Source organism: Urocitellus parryii, chromosome 4 (assembly GCF_045843805.1).
Source record: "Urocitellus parryii isolate mUroPar1 chromosome 4, mUroPar1.hap1, whole genome shotgun sequence".
NCBI lineage: Eukaryota > Metazoa > Chordata > Mammalia > Rodentia > Sciuridae > Urocitellus > Urocitellus parryii.
Genome location: NC_135534.1, coordinates 106,589,698 through 106,603,109, shown reverse-complemented (window position 1 = coordinate 106,603,109; position 13,412 = coordinate 106,589,698). Strand labels below are relative to the sequence as shown.

Genomic DNA, 13,412 nt, shown 5'->3' with positions numbered 1-13,412 from the left:
CAGCGTCCAAGCGCTGCAGAGGAGAGGTAGCTCTGGCTACCGGGGTGTAGTTCCAGCTTTGCTTCTTTCTGGCTTGGGCAAGATGCCTAGCCTTCCACTGGGCCTTTGTTTCCTCATCTGTGAAATGGGTCCAGAGTTGGAGTAGAGGGCTATAAAAGCCCTTTCAGCTTTGACATTGCTAAATCCAGTGTTCTCCGCACGGCTCCTCCACTGCCGCCCCGCCACCCCATCTTAACTCCACCCCCGCAGAGCTGCTTCTCTCCGACGCCGGCCGCTAGGGGTCACTACCTCCCTTTGTCAGCGACCAGGGAGGGCAGCCCGCCCTCCGGCCCACTCCGGGCTGAAAGGCGACCAAAGGGGCATTTCTTGAGCGAGGGGGCCTGAACGGGACCCCACGGTCGTCGTCCCATCGGCCTCTGCCTGGGCCCAGGAGGCGCGGGCTGGCGAGCTTGCGGGCGGAGGCCCGGCGGGGCCAGGCGTGCGTCGGAGCCAGGAGGGGGTTAACGCTAACCCCTCCCCCTCGGGCTGACATCACGGGAGAGCGGTGAGAGGCTGGAGCTCGGCGAGTGAGAGAAAGAGAGGGAGAGGAGCGAGCACGGCTCGCCTCGGCGCCCAGGCAGCTCCACATTGTTGCGGATCGCCGGCACCGGGCAGCGCAGCGGCGACGGGGACGCGCGGCGCACCCGGCTCGCTCTCCTCGCGCCGGCCGCACAGCCTGAGCCCCTCCGGCAGCTGGCCGCCGAGCCGTGTGCCCGCAGCCTGGGCCCCGAGCCCTCCGCGCCGCCCGGGCTCGTCCCGCCATCCTCGGAGGACGGCCGGCCATGGACGCCTGCAAGTTGGAGCCGAGCGGGAGGGTGTGAGCGCGCCAGGGGCCGGGAGCCCGCGCCGCGCAGCCGGGCAGCCGGGCGCGCCGGGGGTGGGTCCCTCGCCCCAGCCCGACTCTGCGTGGAAGAAGAGGGCGGGGACCCGCGCGGGGAGGAGAGCCGAGGGGGCGAAGGGGGCATGACTTGTGCAACTTGCGGCGGGCATCTGCCGAGCCTCTGAGCCGGCGGCAGCCCGGGCCCCGGATTGCGGCCGCGCGGATCCCACCCTGCCCACCCCGCCCCGGCCGACTGCTGCGGCTGACCTGGATCCTCCGAGCGCCCGCCGGCCGCCAGCGATCCGCCCTCGTCTTCCGGGCTGGTTTCTGGAGCGCGAGGAGCGCCCTCCTCGCCTCCCCTCTCATCGGTCCCCGGGACCCCGATGGCTCGGATGGGGCTTGCGGGCGCCGCTGGACGCTGGTGGGGACTAGCTCTCGGCTTGACCGCGTTCTTCCTCCCAGGTAAGCGCGTTCACCTCTGCCTCCCCCACCCACCCCCACCCATCCAGTGCTTCCCCCGGGCAGGGAACTGGATGGCGGGCACTACTGGGTTGCAGGGAGTGAACGGAACCACAAAAGTTGGGTCAGGGCTTGGATAAAAGGGGAAGTAGGAGGTGGCGCGGCGGAGAAAGAGAGGTTGAGGAGCCGAACAGCCTGCCCTGCAGGGAAGCAGTTAGATGCACGTCTCTGTGTAGCAAGAAAGCACTTTCTCCGCTCAGTTCTTCACAAAAAATAATAATATGTAATAGCGTTCTATTTATTTAATAACCAGTTCTCAGCTCGAGAAGCAGTTTGGAAACACTGCATGTTACATAAATGCAAAATAATCACCGTAATCACCGTCTCGGGGTGTGAGACAACAGCCCCAGGGGGAGGGCGTCAGTCTGGGAGCTGGTGGGCTGTGGGTTTGGGGGATGGCAGGGGGGCTTCGTTTCTTTCGTCGTCCCCTTGCCAGACGGTCTCGGGCTCTCGGCCCCCTCCCGCCGCACATCGCTCCACCGCGGGCGCGGAGAGCCAGCTCCTGCTGCAGAGGCGGTTCCTCGCTCACCTGCGGTTCCTTTCCTGGAGGGTGAGGCCCGAACTGCTGGGGATCGCAAACTCGGCCTTGCGCGGGACTGGGCTCCGCCTTGGAACTCCGCTTTTAATGCTAGGGGTTCTCCCGGGAGGAGGTGCCACGGGCTTCGTGCCAGCCAGGTGGCTGCTTGACCCACTTTCCCGAGGGGCCACGAGGGTGCCGAGCGTATCCTTCCTTCCTCGAGGTGCGGGCTGCCAGCAGCCAAAGGGTTAAGATAGCGCAGGACCCTGAGGTGGCCCACAGTGGCCCACTCTGACGGGTGGGGTGGGGGCGGAGGCTGGGACCAGCCCAGGCATATTGTGCTGGGGAATGAACTGGAAAATGCGTTTAGGAGGCAAATCCGACCGATTCCCCTTGCCTAGATTTAACCCTTTGTGTCCCTGGGGAAGCTACTGGGTTCCCAGTGGGACACCCAATTTGGGTCAAGGTGGGGGAAGGGTCCTTGTAGCCCTCTGGGAAGAAACCTGAGATGATGACCTCTGCCCCTAGCAGAGGGAGGGGGGCAAAGGGGAGCTTGACTGAAGCACATGGTCCTCACTTTGCAGTTTCAGGATAGAGGGGTGGGATACAGAGACTAGTTCCCCCTGGGGCAAGAATATGAGATTTCCAGTGAATCTTCCAGTCAGAGTTGCCAGGCAGTTTGTTAGAGGGGGTCAGCTTGGCTGTCGGGGTTTGGGGTTCAGTGATCTTCTGAAAGGCAGGAGCCTGACCTCATTATTTCTGTGCCCCTTTTCCTACCAGCCAGCTCACTGCTGGAGCTCCACAAATCTGGCTGGGTGGCAGATGCCAGGGAGAGCAGTTTGTGAAAACAGGTGTGTGGGGAGGAGGTATTCCCACCCCTGAATCCTGGGATGCATCTCTTCTAAGGGGGAGAGGGGAAATTCCAGGGCTCACTGGTCATTGCCACTTCACAGGGCCATGACTGAGCCCCCTTCCCCCAGAGTGGCCTTATGGAAGTAAGAGGTCTACATCTCACACTGGACGGCCTGGGAAGCCCAGGATATACAGAAGCTTGGACTCCAGGAATTGCTTGATCACAGGGATCTGTGCTTCTGGGAATCCTTTGATTCCACACATCCACATTCAACCCAGAGGAGGGAGAGTTTGCCCGGAGTTCTGGTTGCTTCTAGCACACTAGGGGTTAACCTAATCCTGGGATGGACAAAGGGCGGGAAGGTTTGGGGAGGGGGATGAAATCACCCTCATTCTCCCCTCCTTTTGTTGCTCTCTCTCCCCAGTTTTATGTTGAAGGGTGGTTAATTCCATCTTCAGTGGCTAGAGGCCTGCTGTGTTCCACCTGCTTAGGAAGGGGGACTGGGAGGTGACCCTCAACTGGCTCAAGGTAGACACTCCCTTCACCAAATCAAATGAGAGCGTGGGGTGCCAAAAATGGAGCCACAGCAGAGACAGGCAATTAATAAGTGTTCTCTGATTGATTGTAACTGATGGATGGGTGGCTTTCGAGGCAGCCAAAGTTCCAGACTCACCAAGCTCCTTGATCCACTGCCTGCGTGCCTTGCTTTCTCTGGAGTCCACTGTGAAAGGAGGCAGGTAGATATGGTTGTTCCCAGTTTGACCCTTGAATAGAGGCCAGTAGGCTCAGAAGTTGCCAGCCCACCCAACTTGCACACACACACACACACACACACACACACACACACACACTCCTTTCTGATTGCTGGCTCCTGCTTCTCTCTGGGGACTTGCCAATCTGCTGCTCTTTTCTGGGTTCTCCTGGGTTGTGATAGGGAGCATTGTGGGGGTGGGGAGGGAGGAGCCCCTAGTGTGTTTGATGGCACCTGACCACAAACACTCCCAATCCAGCTACTAGAGTGTACACAGGAAAATTTGTTTCAACAACACAGACTTTACCAGGCAGGGTGGTGAAAGCCCTAGAGCCTGTCTTTGTTTCCTGACATTGACACTCTGTGGTTCCTTCCCGTTAACTTAGAGGAGAGGGTCAGTGGGGCATGTGAACTGCAGCCCAAAGAAAGATGGGGAGCCCTAGGAGGAGGAGGAGAAGGCAGAGAACCTGCCTGAGAAGCAGGTGTCCCACCTACACCACACCCTCCCTAATTGGCTTCCCTACACCTTTTGTCTGGAAAGAGAACACACACCCCAGGTGTCATGCACACTCTCGGAAGACCTGTCGGGCCACATGTACCCCTCTGCAATCTGTGTACAGCTCACTGTCATGAGGTGGTTTACTTTGAAACTCTGAGTGTTAGAGCTGTCGGGTTATTTCCTCCCCATTTCTCACAGACAGTGGTGTGCTCGGGCTTGCTGGGCAGGGCATTGTGGCAAAACCAATTCTGCTGGCCCAAGGCTTGCAGTGTGTGTCCACAGCTGACTCCAGGCCTGTTTTTGAGGCAGCACCGTGGAGAGTGTCTCAGAATCAGATCAGGGCCTAATCCAGGCAGGAGGGATCAGGAGACATTGGACTCAGGGACCTGGCTGAATGGCCTAGCAGGTGTCTTTTCTACCTAGACTCCTGAGCATGTAGCCCCAGATGCCCGATGCTGGCTGACATCAGGAGTGTCATCAGTTCCCTTCTCCACCACTTGGCTCTGCACAATGAATCCACCTTGGCCGCAGCCTGGGCTGCCTGACCTGCGGGCCTAGTTTATGCTGGAGTTTATGGTGGAGCCAGCTAAAACCCTAGTGCTGACAGCTGAGCGAGTGGGCCAGGCTGGAGGGGCAGAGGGTCGCCTCCAGTTGCTGTGTCTATGATGCTGCCATTGTTTAGCACCTGACTAATGTTCATTGTTCAGCACAAACAGAAAACACCCAAGGGAGGTGTGAATGTATCTTCGATTTTTCTGATTGTATCGTTCCTGGTTAACCTGGTAAATTGAATGCCTCCTGGCCTGGGGAAGGGGCAGATGGAGAGGTGTCTGTGTATTCACCTGTTCGACTGATTTCTTTCTTTCTTTCTTTTTAAAAAACTTTGATCATTAGCCAGCATGCCAGGCTAGAGGGATTTTAGCCAGTTGTGGAACTTGGCCTGTAATGTTTTTAGAGTCTTGCCTTTGGTCTGGAGTGGTTGTGTGCACGGCTTTGTGTATTCATGTTGATGATCTGTAGTTCCCTATCACAAGTGCAGCTCTCTAGGGACTAGGATGAGGAGGTGTGAGCACCTATATCTGCTGGTCACCGTGGGACTGGAGCCATAGAGTATCAAATGTACGTGCATATAGAACTGATTTCCTATGGCGTGCTGATGGGTTTTGTGAGTGGTTCTAAGCTTTGAAAATGCCTGTGTCTATGTCAGAGTGTCAGCGAGGGTGACTTTGGGAGGAGACCCAGGATTTGCCCTTGGCCAGCTCCTTCCAGGACAAGCTGCCTGGTCTGGGTCCAGGTCCTTTGGGTGGGTGGGTACCATGGGAGCTGCTGCTTTTTCTCCTCTGCCCTTGGCTTTAGTCTAGGCCTCAGCATCACCAGGAGGCACCTGAGACCTTGACAACACCTGAAGAGACTCTCCTGTCAGCCTTCTGTTTTCTCCGTGGCCAACAGGCAGAGTTTGAGCCTGGGGTTAACCCTGGCCTGCCCTGTGGGTTCTCATGTCCCTGGATGGCTGGGATTGGCAGAGGGAGATAGGTTTTCAGCTCCTGATTTAGCATCTTTGCTTCCTGCTTGGGTACTTGGGGGAAAGAATCACGGGAGGGGGATAGTAAATTCTGGATTTTAAAAATATAACATGAACAGAGGGCTTCAGTTCTCCATGAAAAGCCCTGCAGAGCCATTTGCATGCCCAGGTCAGCAATTTTAGTTTTTCCTAGAAACATGGTGGGTTTGAGCATCAGGAAGTAGGAGCCCTCTTGTTAGAAAGGAAGTGGCAATGAGAGGCAAGGAGTGGAGAGAGGATAGTCCTAGGAGCCCAGTACCCTGTGCCCAAGCCCAGTTGGAAAATGTTTTGCCCGTGATGCCAGCCCCCCTCCATAGAGACCAGGTCTGCAGAACTGGTAGCAGATGTGCTGGCTGGGGCAGGAGTAACTTAAGATCTGAGCAGGGATCACCTTGCAGAGGGAATGCCCTGAGCTGGAGATAACACCCCTTAGTCCAGTTAACTCTTTACACTCTGGAGTCTCATTCACTGTTTGGAACTGGGAGACGGGCAAAGAGAAAAGACAGCAGGCACTATCTGAAACCTCGACCTGTTCCACTAGGAACACTGAACTCCATGCAACAAGAGGAACTCAAAAAGGACTCAAAGACATTCTGACAGCACACTGTAGAATTTTCAGGGCAGTGGATAACCCCAGGTTTATCCTGGGTAGGGCTCAGGAGAGGCCATAGGTGTGTATTCACTGGGTCTTAATGGGAATTGTGCCTTTCAGGTTCCCAAGGGAGAGCAGGGAAGCAGATAGCCCAGTCCTCTCCCTGCCACCTGGTGGTTGCCCCATCTTGGCAGCCCAGCATAGTGACACTGTAGAGGGTGGTGATCTGGGCTCAGTTGAAATCCATCTCCATCAACTGCTAGCTGAGTGACCTCAGTGAAGTTACTTTTCAAGCCTTGATTTTCCCATCTGTAAAATGGGCTTCTGTCAATACAGATTTTCAAGACTTGTGAAAATGAGATTGGGAATGATGAATGAAAAGTGCTTAGCACAGTGCCAGACATATGATAAGCATCCTGCAAAGGGTGGTGACTTCTGTCCCTACTCCTTTCCTCTGAATGCTCTTGCCTCCTGAGTGCTTGTCAGGTAGCATCACCTTTATGGCTCCCTTGAGAAAGAGACACTCAACTGCCCACCCATTGCTCTTGTCTCCAACCTGGTGCTGCTTGGAGAGTGAGTCCCTTCTCCCACTTGGACATAATAACCCAGGTGCAGCAACTGGGGAGTAGCCAGGGCTCTGGGAAGCTCAGGTGGCCTGGCTGGCTACATGCCCCTGCCCCGTGGTGGTCGAGGACTGTACAGGGAGCAGGTGCTACACAGCCTCCGCTCTGCAGCATGTCGCCCAGGGCTCTCCCAGCACCCGCCTCGCTGCCTGGCTGGAGCCCAGCTGGGGTGCCATTGCCCATCTGGAGCACTGGCTGTGGCAGCATCCTGGCTGGCAGGGAAGGCCTGGGACTTGGCCTCTGCCTCCTTCAAACTTTCACATTTGAGGATAGGATAGACAACAAGACTCTCTTGGGTAGTCTACCCCCCTGGTGAAATGGTATGAGCCAGATAGGTAGCAAAGTCTCTCCTGGGGCTGCTCCTCCTCTGTTGCCTTCCCTATCACAGATGGAACCCTTCTGCAACATTATAGTGACAACAGTGTTTGTTTTCAGCTCATCCATCCTCTTCCTGACTGTTCCACCCAACATATAGGCCTTCCTAGCATGACCTCCACCTTACAGGGGCGGAAAGTGAGACTTAGTTTTGGTACCTTGCTGCCCATCTCATGCCAGTATGGCCAAATTAGGTGCCAGGACTTGAGACTGCAAACCCAATAGATCAGGAAGATGAAATGAGCTGGGTTGGACAGCCAGGCTGGATGTGTCCTCACTGAATGTGTCCATGAGATGGCCGTCCACTTCACCTGCCACCGCCACCTTCAGTCCCCTGCAGTATGAGCCAGAGCATGGCAGCTCCCTGAGAAAGTGAGGGATGAGTTGAGAATGAAGGCTGGGGAAGGGCCCAGCTGGAGCTGGCCATGGACCCAGGGTGGTCTGAGTGTGGGATGCCAAGGGCCAAGGGAGCCGTGGGCATCCCTCCTCCACTCCAGGGATGTGGCCTGAGACGTGGCCATGAGCTGTGAGTGTGGAGCCTCGGGGTACAGACAGGCCCAGGGCAGGGTGTGGCCTGGCTCAGGGCAGAGGGCAGGTACTCGTGGACTAGATGGCACAGCCAAGAGGGGCAGAGGGACAAGATTTGGTGGATAGAGTTAACTCCTCTCCTGGGCCACCCCCACTCCTCTGGTCTGCACAGACCCCAATTTCATTCCCAGTTTATGAGGAGTCTCATTACCAAGCCACAGACAATAAAACCCGCCTGACCACTTTGGCCCGAATCTCATTAGAAGACATTAGTTCCGCTGGCTGGTGGCTCCTTTGGGACACAGCTGCAGGCGTGGCCTGAGAGGGAAATAGCCCATTGACCATAGGCGTCAGAAGTCCCATTGGGCAGCTGAGTTCAGTCTATGAGCTTACATGAAGTCCCTTCCTCTGAAATCACCGCATGCATGCTCCCCAAGCCTGGAAACTTGGGGTCCCAAGTTTCTCTACCCCCTGGAACTCTTAGTTCTGCCCCTGGCCTAAAGGGGAGAAGGACGCAGTACCTCTGGGACTGTTCTAAGAGTCTGCCTCCTCTAGAAGGAGCTGGCTCTGAAGCTCAGCCTGCAGCATTCCTTGGAGGAGGGCTCTTGGGGACAGGTGACAGCATACCCAATCACACCTGTACAGCTAGAGCAGAGATGGAATTGGACATCCTTGCAGTGGCCTTGGCCTGAATCTTGGCTCATCTTTCTATCCAAAAAGCAGGGGGTGGGGACTTGGAGACCCCATGGCAGAAGTTCTTTCCCACCTATAAGTGGAGTTTCACTCAGGACTGAAAGAGCAGCCACCACCAGGGGCCACCTGGTAGCCTTGTCAGGAGCTTCCTGGTCCCGTCTCCTCCCTGGGGTTGAGTCCCTGGCTACTGTGATAGGGCCTGGGATTCTACCCACCGGAGACAGGATTGTTTCTTTCTTAGCAGATTCTGGTGCCTGTCGCTATCTTCCCCTCTGCAGTCTCTTTCTCTCCCACCACCCGGCTTCCAGAGCACCACCGTGGCCTGGTGGGTGTCACTGAAAAACAAGACCAGAGCAAAGGGGAGCACATCCCCTCCCTTGGTGCCTCAGGCTTTTTGGAAAAAATGCAGGTTAGACCCAAATGACTGCTTCTGGGCACACCTGGGCTCACTTGACCCCCACAAGTGGTCACACAGGTCAGTTCATACTTTGGCAGAGGAGCTGCTATTCCCATCAACTGAGTCAGCGGAGATCAGACGCCAATCTGTGTGATCAGATAAGAGTCCTTATCTGAGAATAGGGGACAAGAGGCCTATGTTGGCCCATGAAGCAACCCCATAAGGTCCTGTCTGCAGTTCTTCTGGAGCACAAGCCCCACGTGGGATTGGGGAGGTAGGTGCCGGGTATGGCGTTCTCCCTGAGCTGTGCCCCGGGTCCCCCGGTTCCCTCCCACTCTTGGTCATGGTGTCTTGTGGGCAGATGTGGTTAGCTGCTAGGATAAGAGCAGGGTAGAGGAGGTGCCTTGGAGCCAAGCCAGCCCTGTTACTACTTCACACGGGTCCCACTGCAGGGGAGGTGACAGCAACATCATTACTGGCAGCCAGACTCCTGACTCTGTGTGCCCACACTGCTGCTTGGATGACTGTACCCCAGAAGGACACTCATAGGCCCTGGAGCACATGATGGCTGCACCCCGCTATCTCATCTCCCACTGCCCTCCCTGCACCCCACCCTGCTCACTCTGGTGCTTCCCCACCCAGTGCCACTGTACCTCCTGATCCCTCACATTCTCCCTTCCAGCCCATAAACACTAACTGCTGAGGTCAGGAGCCACTGGAAAGTCCTCAGGCTTCCCAGTTGAGGACCACCTCTTCACTCACAGCCCCAGCACCGTAGCTGTGCCACCCTGTGGACTGATACTCTCCACCTTGCTCAGTAGTTCTTTGAGCCTGAAATTTGTCTTCTCCACAGTACTGAGAGTTCCCTTGCTGATGTGGCTTGGTTTCCCTGGGGTCTAGCCTAGTGGGCCACTAGTCCATGCCACATGGAGAGATAGTTGCTCATAATGACTGTTGGTGATGATGATAAAAAAAAAAATTTATTGAGAGCCCTGGGTGCCAGGCCTGTTGTAAACATCTTACAGGTAATAACTTATTTGATCTTCATAGCAACTCATGGAGAAGGTACTTTTGTTTTTTTTCCATTTTTACAGATGGGAAAATGAGGCCCAGACAGAAGTCTGGTAACTCACGATTGGTCACAAGGCTAGTAAGTGGCAGAGCCAGGACTCAGGCCCAGAAAGTCAGGTCAGAGTCTATGATCCTACCACTTGACTAAGCCATCTATCTTCTGGTAGGCGGGAGGCTGGGTGATGGAGGAGACAGCCTGGAGTACTCATGAGCCCCTGCTTCCAGAACTGTCCACCACCTCTACATAGCACCTAATGTTTACACTGTGTCCCTTGATGGCACTGGAATAATCTGGTGCTGTCATTGTATATTCCCTGGAGCACCTGGGGAGCTATTAGCCCTGTATCTTCCAAGAGTCTTGTAAGTGTTACTGTTATATTCTTTGGATAGCTTAGAAGTATTAGAAATACAGTTGTAGTGAGCATGATGGTACACACCCCAAATCCCAGCAATTCATGAGGCTGAGGCAGGAGGATTGCAAGTTTGAGGCCAGCCTCAGCAACTTAGCAAGGCCCTAAGCAAATAAGTAAGACCCTATCCCAAAATTTTTAAAAATAAAAAGGGCTGGGGATGTAATTCAGTGGTAAAGTGCCCCAGGATTTGATACCCAGTACAAAAAGAAGAAAGAAAGAAAGAAATACAATTGTTATATCCCTGGTATATCCTGCCCTGGTCCCTGCTGTACCTTGGGGGTTTTTCGTGTGGCTGTGCTAGAGCGGAATGTTTTGATGTTCCTTTTTCATCCCCTGAGTCTGTGGACATCACCTCCCACCACGTTTTGTGGCAAGACTAGGCCAGGCATAGAAGCTTCCCCAAGAGGACCTGTGGAACTGCCCCCTCAGGTGTCCCAGGCTGGCCCCGCATCCTGAATGGGTCCAGGACTCAGCAAGCTGATCCTATGCGAGAGCCCATCCCAAGCTTCTGGAAGGTTTTGGTCTCTCTTTCCCTCTCCCAGAGATCTCAAATGATGGCAAGGGCGGGGCCCCTGCCTGGGAGCCAGGGAAGAAGAGGATTTAGGGTGTTCACCTGCACAGGCTGCTTTGATCTCCTGGGATGAAAGGGCTGGTGCTTCCTCTGCCCCAGGCAGACCAGGGACAGGGAGCTGGGGATAGAGGCAGTTGATCTTGGGGCCAGGCCTCCTCAGCCTCCCAGCAGGGGTAGAGAACATCCTAGTAGAGATCACAGGAGCAGAAAATCCAAAACCCTTTCCTGATGTTGTAACTAAGGGCTAAGCATCAACTTTGGACAGTACACATGCCGATGTCCTCTCAGTCACCCAGGCCCAAAGCTCCTCCTGCAAACCTCTGACCCTAGGTTACCCTGTGGGCTCGGGCCTCACAGACTCCCTTGCTTAATTAGGAAGGTAACTTGGCTGCAGAACAGTCATCTGATCTGTTTCGACGCCAAAGAGAAATTCCTCCTAGACCCTCTGCTGTTCCAGATTATCCATGCTCCGTTAGCTTGAATTACCACATGGCCCCTGTGGCCCAGACACCAGCCATAGACATGTGATAGTGCTGGGGGCTAGGATCTACCCTGCACCCAGGAAGTGCTTGGAAGTTGTAGGAGGAAGGTGGGCTTAGGCCCTTCCTGAGTCCCTCCAAAATCCAAGGATTGACCAGCAAGCACACAGGGTCCCCTGACCAGACCTGCAGATGGCTTCCCTGATTGTGGGCCAGACCATTTTCACGCCCCTTTTCTCTGCTCCCTGGAGCGGGACCTCCTCGTAGGGCTTTGAATCTACAGCAGAAGCTTCCTGCACTAGCTCCCAGGTCTCAGTTGGAGCAGAGGCAGGGACAGGCATCTCCCCAAGTGTAAATAAGATCAGAGCAGAGCAGCCACACTGCACTGGATGATTTTATTATGTTTGCCCACTTCCCCCGCCCCCCGAACTGTCTCCATCTCATTGGCCTAGATTGCTGCATCTCTCAGAATGATGGATGGGCCTCCTCTCTCTTCCCAGGGAGGGTGACCAGCCCTGCTATATCGTCCTGCCTGGCCCCTTCCCAGATTTATTCCCCATGTTTATGTGGCCAGAGAGTCATCAGTGTCCTGGGCTGGCTGAGCACTCTGATTATCTCCACTGGCTTGATGGATGGGCCGTTGGTGAACTTAGGCGACAGACCACTGTTCCCTGCTCCCGACTCTGCCCTGGCGATAGCACCCTTCCCTGCCCTCCCAGGAGTCAGATAATGGGCCTGGGATCAGGACTGAAGAGAAGCAGGAAGGATGGGGTGGGGGCAGTGACAGTCCTTGGCGCCCACCTCTCAGGGGCTGCTGCTGCACAGAGAGCAGACAAGGGTGTCTGTGGCCTCCTCTGCCCCAAGCTCTGCTTGGAAACACCTTTCCTAGGAAATGTCCCTGATGGCCCTCTCCCGCCTCCTGTCACTCCATTACCCTGTCCCCTTGGCCCTTGTGTACACAGTTTGCTCTATAATGATAATCTGTGTGGTTTATGTGTTTCTTTACAAGTGTTTTTATGTCCTCTGTGTATGTATGAGGGAGGTTTATGGTGTGTGTGTGTGTGTGTGTGTGTGTGTGTGTGTGTGTGTGTGTGGTCACATGCTGTGTGTGCTCGCGGGCATGGGCATGCACGCCTGCTCCTGAATAGACTGATTGCCATCTTCACGGGCTGGGGCTCTCACCCAGCTCCTGGGGTGGGGGGCAGAGCCTGGGTGCCAGGGTGTGGTGGAGGGGGAAAGGATGGGAGGCAGCCAAAGACGATGAGCGTCTGAGCCCGGGTCTACACTGCCCTCAGCCTCCAGTTAGAGAATAGGCTGAGGTCAGTTAGGTCATTATTTTGTCTGTCTGATCACAAACAACTGGTTGGACTATTTTTCTTCTCTAAATTGAAACCACTGGTTATTTTGGAGCCAAATCATGTCAGCATTTTAAGACTTACCTGTGTCAGTCTTAACATGAGCATCTCCGTCTTCTCTAAACTTGACTTCCCTTAACTGTAGAATGGGGGGCAGGGGGTCCTGAGAGGCTCACAAGAAGTCAACAGGAAGAGCCCTCGCAGCAGGTGTGACCTGGAATGTTGTGGGGTCCCTTCACCAGGGTGGCCAACACGGGTGGACCAGGAACTCAAGCCCCAGGGCTCTTGCAGGCAGATCCACCCCCCATCCCCAGAGGGTCACCAGGGTTGCTCAGTGGCTCCTGAAGCCAAGCCGCCTGGGCCTCCTTCAGGGGAGTTGGGAGTGCAGGATTGTGACTGCCCCAAGGTGCAGTGTAGAGAGAGCCAAGGCCTGTGGGTCACCCTCCCTGCCTAGATATGCAGGCGCGGCTGTGGCTACGCCAAGCACTGTACTGTCCTTCACCCCCCAAGGCAGAGTCTGCTGGTCCCCCTCCCAGGGCCAGTTCAGAAAAGAGTCTCCCAGCAGGTGCACAGCTGAAGGTACCTCTCTGGGCAGAGGAAGACAGAGATGGGTTAGGTCTGAATCCTAGAGTCTGAGCATTGCAATCCCTTTCACATCCTAAAACCTCTTAACGACATCCCTTCCAGTTAGTGGATCAGCCAACTTGAACACGAATGTCCCGAGTGGTGGGGAGCTCACCACCCTCTGTGGAAACC

At 55.4% G+C, this 13,412-nt stretch overlaps 1 protein-coding gene across 1 annotated transcript in view; it reads left to right on the top strand.

The window, feature by feature from the left end:
• The first annotated feature begins 1,187 nt into the window (after positions 1-1,187).
• Nectin1 (nectin cell adhesion molecule 1) overlaps positions 1,188-13,412 on the top strand; it is a 61,491-nt gene continuing 49,266 nt past the window's right edge. The window contains exon 1 of the mRNA XM_026403506.2: positions 1,188-1,321. Within this exon, the coding sequence (XP_026259291.2) occupies positions 1,243-1,321 (79 nt within the window). The 5' untranslated portion in view covers positions 1,188-1,242. The remainder of the gene's footprint in view (positions 1,322-13,412) is intronic.